The sequence below is a fragment of the Pundamilia nyererei genome, unplaced genomic scaffold (assembly GCF_000239375.1).
Source record: "Pundamilia nyererei isolate P.nyererei 1_Seehausen unplaced genomic scaffold, PunNye1.0 scaffold01125, whole genome shotgun sequence".
In the NCBI taxonomy this organism is placed as follows: Eukaryota; Metazoa; Chordata; class Actinopteri; order Cichliformes; family Cichlidae; genus Pundamilia; species Pundamilia nyererei.
Genome location: NW_005188526.1, coordinates 227 through 7,121, shown reverse-complemented (window position 1 = coordinate 7,121; position 6,895 = coordinate 227). Strand labels below are relative to the sequence as shown.

Here is a 6,895-nt window from a genome sequence, read left to right as displayed (position 1 = left end):
CCCCCCATCCTTCTCCTCCTTCCTTCCTCCTCGCTTCAAGAACATTAAAGTCTCTTCATGGGGCTGCGCCATCGCTCTCTAATGAAAGCGTTTGTTGTCATTTTTCAGATGCGCGGTGTGAAATTAAGCGAGCAGTTTATGTAAGAGCCGTAGCGGGAATCAAATGCTGGGCACACATCGGGCGACGCCAGCTACTTCAATCACTTCAAGCTCATATATATGTTCCTTTTGTTCAGTTCGCTATCTGCCGCACTAAGCCAATTTTCTAGCCAGTCTCGGCATTTAAAAAAGTCTGATTTCTTTCCCTATGTGGTCTTAATTCGTATACCCCCCTCACCACCTCCTCCCTCCTCATGCTGATAAATGGAGCCACGGAACGTGGGGGGGTAAAGAGAGGAAAACATACACAGTTGGTTTTTATGCAGGAGCCAGTTAACATTTTTAATGATCCTTCCTTCATACTTTATACACCCTCCCCCTCCAAACAAACACATAAATCAGCCATTTCCTGGAATTGAATAATCTTAAATGAAGTGAGATGAATGTTTTGTTTGCTTTTGCTTTTTTCCCCCGATTATTTCCAAACACTTTTTTTTAACTGTATGTCTATCCTGTTATCTGTCACCAAACAGTCTGTAGTTGTTTGATCTGCATTTGTTTGTTGATTTGTGCTGTCTTTTAATTATTTTTTGACTTAAGAGTAGAGCCAAAAAAAAATAATTCATAGAAATTAAATAATTTCTAATCTATATTTTATTTATTCTTCACTTCAAGAACACTGTGATGAAGAGTAAGGGTGCTTTTGAAGCAAGATTGCTGGCAAGACTTGCTCCTTAAAAATTAAAAGCTGCAGTCTTAATATGAAGAATTAAAGCACGTTTCAGAAATGCACTGCACAATAATTTGTACCATGAAAGGGTCTGGTGCTGAATCCAAAGTGTCGATTTACCCCCAAGCTCCGCTGCTTTTTAAACATCACACTGGGAGCACTGCTGGTACAGTTTTGCGTCCAGTGAACGATATTCCCTCCGTTATTTTCAGCCGGGGAAGGTATGAGGAATATTTTGGTTCGTAATCCCGCTGTGCCTGTGCATTTTCTCACATCAGTACTTCAACTCTAACCCCAAATCACATACCTAAAACTTCCCCAGTCCCACCCAGCTATCCCCCCCTCCGCCTCCCCAAACACCCCTCATCCCTCGACTCTCCTCCAAGTCCCTCCGTCTCTCTCTATCCGTCTCTCCCTGTCTTTCTCTGCTCCGTGAGCTGGAAAATTGGCTTCAAAAGGCCACTGCTGTGAACAAGGGCCAGCCACACAGTTGGGCCCGTCCGCTTTATCTTTCACGCCATGGAGGGGGAAAAAAGGTGCCGGTGAGAGAGAGAGAGGAGAAGAATGGAGAAGAATAGTTTTGACCAGTCACTGAAACCAATAACCAGGAGAAAGCTACTTACTAGAAGTCTTTCTTTCTCTCTCTGTGTCTGTCTCCCTCTCTCCTTGTCTCTGCTCTCTTTGCATCTTTCTCCTCTCTTTATTCTTTTCCATTTCCACTCTTTCTCATCATCTTTTCTACATATTTCTGTCTGCATCCCCTTTTCTCTGTCTCTCTTTTGCACAACTGTTCACTCACTTGCTCACTCTCATTCTTGACCTGATTCATCATTTTTTATTTTATGCTCCCAGATTCAGGGAATGCTGTACATTCACATGCCACAATATACTCTGAAGAGTTCACAGGCAAACAAAGCTTTGCTTTTCTGGACACATTACGACACATCTCTACACCTTTTTTACAGGTCGATTGTTGTTTAAGGGCAGCTTGTTAAAAGAGGTGAAAAAGATTTGGCTTTGTAAATGATGAAGTCCCAGTGATTTGTAAATATTTACTGTGCTATGCTAAGTCTGTTTAAAATCTAAAGAGTAACACATCACCTACATCTTATTGTAGAGCTCACACAGCCAACTGCAGGTCAACAGTTTTATCGTTTGTCTTTCTTCCTTTCTGGTCTTTAGAGTAATGTTAGCATTTCAAGATTATATTTTGGCCCTGAAAGGCAGAATCCTCCATAACCCTGCAAGTCTTGAATTTTCTTAAATCTCCTAATCCGTTGTGTTGCCTTCAGGGACATTTTGCTTGACTTTGCTCAGTCCAGATGATGGAATATGAGGCGTACCTTCGACTTAAAGATTACCTGGAGTTACAATGCAACTACACTGGCTGTAGGAGTGTGGGTGCTTCTGGCACTGAATGTCGCTTTTAGCACTATCAAATGCATCCACTAAAATATTTGAGGCACTATTATACTTAAGGCCAGTAAATACAACATATTTAAATACACAGGTCAATGCATAAAAAAGTGAAATGGTGAAATGACGGCACTCCATGAGAATATTCATTGTAACTATATGAAATACAAAAGAGTGACAGATATATAACCAAACACAGTACTGGAGGGATGGAAGACCACTCTTCCAAGAGATGCTACCCCCTTAATGTTTTGATGAATGTACCAATAATGCACTCTCAACAAATCAGCCAAAAATCTCCTTGAGGTGTCCAACTGGTTTGAGGTCGTACCATATGCATCACATTAAGATTGGGAAAATGGATGAGACTCAAATAGAGAGAGCGTGATTGTGTGATAAACCTAAAGTCAGAGCATCTTTGTGAGCCCACTAGGGGAATAGTGGGCTCACACTGTGGCAGCTAATCACCTCCTACAGTTTAACGGAGCCATCATCTGCTCACTTCAGCAGTCAACTGTTCAGGATTGCCACTTCTTCTTGATCTTTGTGTTTTTGAACTTCTTAAAACAGCAGTCCCCAACCCCCGGGCCACGAACTGGTACCAGTCTGTGAGTCATTTGGTACTGGGCCACGAGAGTTGAGGCTTGGGAGTGAAATTCATGGTTTTCAGGGTTTCTAACGGTTTTTAGTGTTATTTTTTTCATCGTTTTAATCACTAACTCGGTTTCCCTGGGTCTTTTCCCGTGTGTTATAAATAAATCTTCTTTTTTTTGGTACAATTACTGGTTTTATTTTGTTGTATTTATCCGCAACACCTTAAAGGGCAGTGCATGGAAAATATTGTCGGACATAAACTGGTCCATGGTGCAAAAAAGGTTGGGGACTGCTGTCTTAAATAACTTAAATATTTTTATTGGTGGTGGGGCAGGGGGGGTTATGGGATTATGACCTGCAGCCGCTCATGGATTGATAGACTCAGGGACTTTTCACAGCCACTGTCTCTATTGAAACAGTTCAGTAGCCTGGATTCTGACTTCCATAATCCACTTTTCTAGTGACTTTAATCTTTTTCTTTTACTTTCTTGATACCAATTCTGAATTAAATGTGCCACAGAGCAGGATTAGATGATGAATATTATGTGCAATGGTGCTAAAGCTGGTTTAATATTTAAACTGTGAATAATGTTGGTCAGAAATATTTATAGAGGGGCTGAGAGTGTAATAAAGCAATTATCATCAGCTGTGTTATGAATATCCCAACTTGGGTTGAACATGATGTTATTTTCTCACGTCATACATGTTTTTTGTGCACGTTGTACATTTTTAAAAATGTAAATAGTGGCTGCTGCAGGTTGAATCCGCCCATGTAGTATTTATTTGTTGGCTCAGAACTTTAGCTGCCTCTGCCCTCTGATCCCTGTTCTTGGAGGGTCATCTGTCAGGTGAAACGGAGCTGAGTCAGCTGCACCTCAGCCCCCCGATGGTGCCATGGTGGCATGCAGGCTCACAGCAGGCAGCGGGCACTAGCAAGCCGGGCATGCGATGAAAAGCTGAAAGGATGAGATGTAGTTGAAGGGTGGGGGGTGTCACGGTTTGTGGCACTGAGGTAGGTCTTATGAGTCCAGCGTTCTGTAGGGTGAATACGATGGACCCTCACCTGCTATGCATTTGTGTGCTCGTTTATTTTCACGCATGTGTCACTTTGCAGAAATTAAGCTATCCAGAGAACTGCACCAGCCCCAGGATACACCACCTTTTACATGAATTGAGCCCCTCTACCCTGCTGCTTCAAATAAACACACACATTCACATGCAGCACCCACCCCCTGGGGTGCAGCAGGAGCTAGCTCTGGGGGATTATAGGGAGGAAAAAAAGCTTTCAGGAGGACAGTCATCTGCTTCTCTCCTGCTGTAGACCATGGGCAGGCAAAAAAAACCTGCCTTCCTCCCTCTAAGTCCCTTTTTGGCAATGCCTGCCAAAAAACTGGGCCGAGCAGCTTTGCAAAAGGAAAGGAAGGCAGGCAGGCAGGCAGGCAGCCGATCCTTCTTTCTGTCTACACGGCGAAAAGAAATGGGCTCATTTAGCCAAAGCTGCCACGGTCAATGCAGGGCTCTGATAGAGGCTTTGGTAAGGTGAAATCCTTCCTAAAAAGCTCTTTTAGTGACTGTGTAACTGTTGGACTGATGTTTAGTACAGCCTGTGTTCTCCTGTCATCCACGTACTGTTCCAGGTTTCTTGTGGGTGTTTATCGACACTACCACCCGTGACACGGCCTGTCTCCCTCAATGTCAGTGCTTGTTTGCATAGCAGGACCATTGTACCCACGCAAACTGGTTGTAGGCCAGGCAGAAATAATCTACATTTTGCATTTGACCACTGGTCAAAAAAATTCAAGATTTCTTCATGTATCCAGTGAAAAGGGCTCCTTTTCTTGTCATTTGCCATGTCTATTGCTGAGCTCTTGGCTCCTCACACAGGTAAACAGAGGAGGTTGTTTATCATTATGTGCCAAGCCATGGTATGCTTAGGGAGAAGATGTTGTTGACCTTGAGTTAAAATAGAGCTCTTATCATTAGCTGTCTTGATTGACAGCTGGGTGTTTATGAGCAATATGGAAGGCTCCATTTCTTCCATCTCCAGGGGGTTTGGGGCTGCTGCCACGGCATGACTCATTCCTGTCTTTCTCTCACGTGTTCTGTCTTTGTCTCTGCCGTTTTATTCCAAAACAGGTTAGTTCAATAACAGTTGCAGCACAAAACAGGTTTCAAGTTGAAGAGCATGTTAAAACAGCAACAAAAATTAAAAGATCTTTGATGATGAATACAGACTAATAAAAACATTTTTTAAAATACACTTGATCTACAGTAGATGCAGTCCTCTTCCCCTAAAGTTTACAGTAATGTTTTTGTTCCTCGACACTGAGAGAAGACATCATCCTTCAAATCTTGTTTCAGCATGCTGGCATGCCTGTATCAGGAAGGAGGACTATGTTGATTTCAAACTCCACATTGCTCTTCTTGCCCTTTATTACAGTAGCTGTGCTTGATTGACTGTTTAAAATAATCCTCTCCTCATACTGGGCCTTGGTGGCCCCCTACAGTTCATGTCCGGTCTGAAATGTGCTGATTTAAATCCAGTTGTCTTCTGATTGGCTGCCTCTTGTAAACAGAAAGTTTGAACAGCAAATGAGGCATCTTGGGTCAAGCAAATTATTATTACAAATCATCCTCTGTGAATATGTGTACTTAATTTTCATATATAGATTCCATCTCAGAAAGGAATTTGCCAGACCAAACTGTGAAGCTTCCACCGGGGATGTCTGTAGACAGGCGTACCACGATCCTTCACACATGCTTCAATTTCCTGTGGAAACATTACATGCCAGGATATAGCCGTGCAAAACAAGATTACAAGATCATTTTTCTTCAACTTCGAAATTTCTCTTCATGCCATTATTTCTGAAGCTGTTCCCTTGTCCTCTCTAACTTTTTTCTCCTTCAGGTCCTAAGCTCAGTCCACACTGAAGGCAACCCTCTGGACTGCCGCTTCAGCCTGCTCCAGCCCTACCAGGTCCTAACAGTGGAGTTACCTGCAGGGCCTCAGGGATTCAGAGAGGAGTCCTGGGCTGATACCTGTGTGTATGAATGTGCACGAGGACGCCTGCACCGCCTTTCAGTCACCCGAATCCCGCTGTCATCTCACCCAGTCTCCTGCTCGCGTCACCCCTCTGAGACCACTCTGCTTCTTGGCTTAAGTGACTCCTCCTTAGTCCTGTACGACCAACGACGCGGGATCTCTTTCCTAGCCTCATGCCCCGTGCCGGCCACCCTCCTCGCCTGGCACCCTGCTGGGGCTGTTGTCATGGTAGGGGGAGGACAGGAGGAGCTGATGTGCTTTGATGTGGGCTTGGCACCTGTAAATATGGCGCTCGTATCAGAGGAGGTAGCTTCAGCTCCCACGTTAAGACTAGCTCAGCACCTGCGCTGTTCTGGAGGCCTGGCAGGACTGCAATGGGCGACTGGCTTGGATGGAGGCCCAGAGGGGACAGATATGCTCGCACTTTCTTTTCATGGTGGACCACTGGCAGCTTTGAGATTTAGACTAGGTAGGTAAAATAACATTGGACAAAAAATGGTCTTCTGAAATTATGAGGAATGTTTTGTTATTGTCAATCACCACAATCTTGTATAGGAAAAAAACAAGGGCTATATAAAAGATGCATATTGCTAGTGTGCTGAGACTGTTTGATAAATCTACAAACCATGGATATTGGCTAACTCGTGCTAACTTAACACATAAATTAAATAGCAGAATCTCATGCACTAAAATTCTTCTTGGATGTTAGGACAATTAATGGCACAAAAAGACATAAGCTTCAGATAATTGCTATACAAATGCTCCAAAACAAACCAACACCAGAAAAACTGATTAGAGGAGGCATCTTGTAAGGTTCAACCTCCTCGAAGTGGCCATGCTACTGACCGTAAACCTAAGTCTAAAGTTTAAGGCCTCCGTTTTGGAGGCCTAGAGACTGGTTAATGACCCTCGTGGTAATCACTGGTTGCTAGGGAGAAAAGTGGGTTCCCTGATCAGCTGGTGAGTAGTAAGTTGCCGCAGTCATCTATAGATTGCATAGAAGATGCCAACTT

The 6,895-nt window shown here is 43.6% G+C and overlaps 1 protein-coding gene across 1 annotated transcript in view; it reads left to right on the top strand.

Annotated features, from left to right (window-relative positions):
• Window positions 1-6,351, top strand: part of LOC102199367 (WD repeat-containing and planar cell polarity effector protein fritz homolog) — a gene marked incomplete at both ends in the record, with an annotated part of 18,879 nt that extends 12,528 nt beyond the window's left edge. Inside the window, one exon of the mRNA XM_005755267.1 lies at window positions 5,748-6,351. Within this exon, the coding sequence (XP_005755324.1) occupies window positions 5,748-6,351 (604 nt within the window). The remainder of the gene's footprint in view (window positions 1-5,747) is intronic.
• Between the last annotated feature and the right edge of the window lie 544 nt (window positions 6,352-6,895).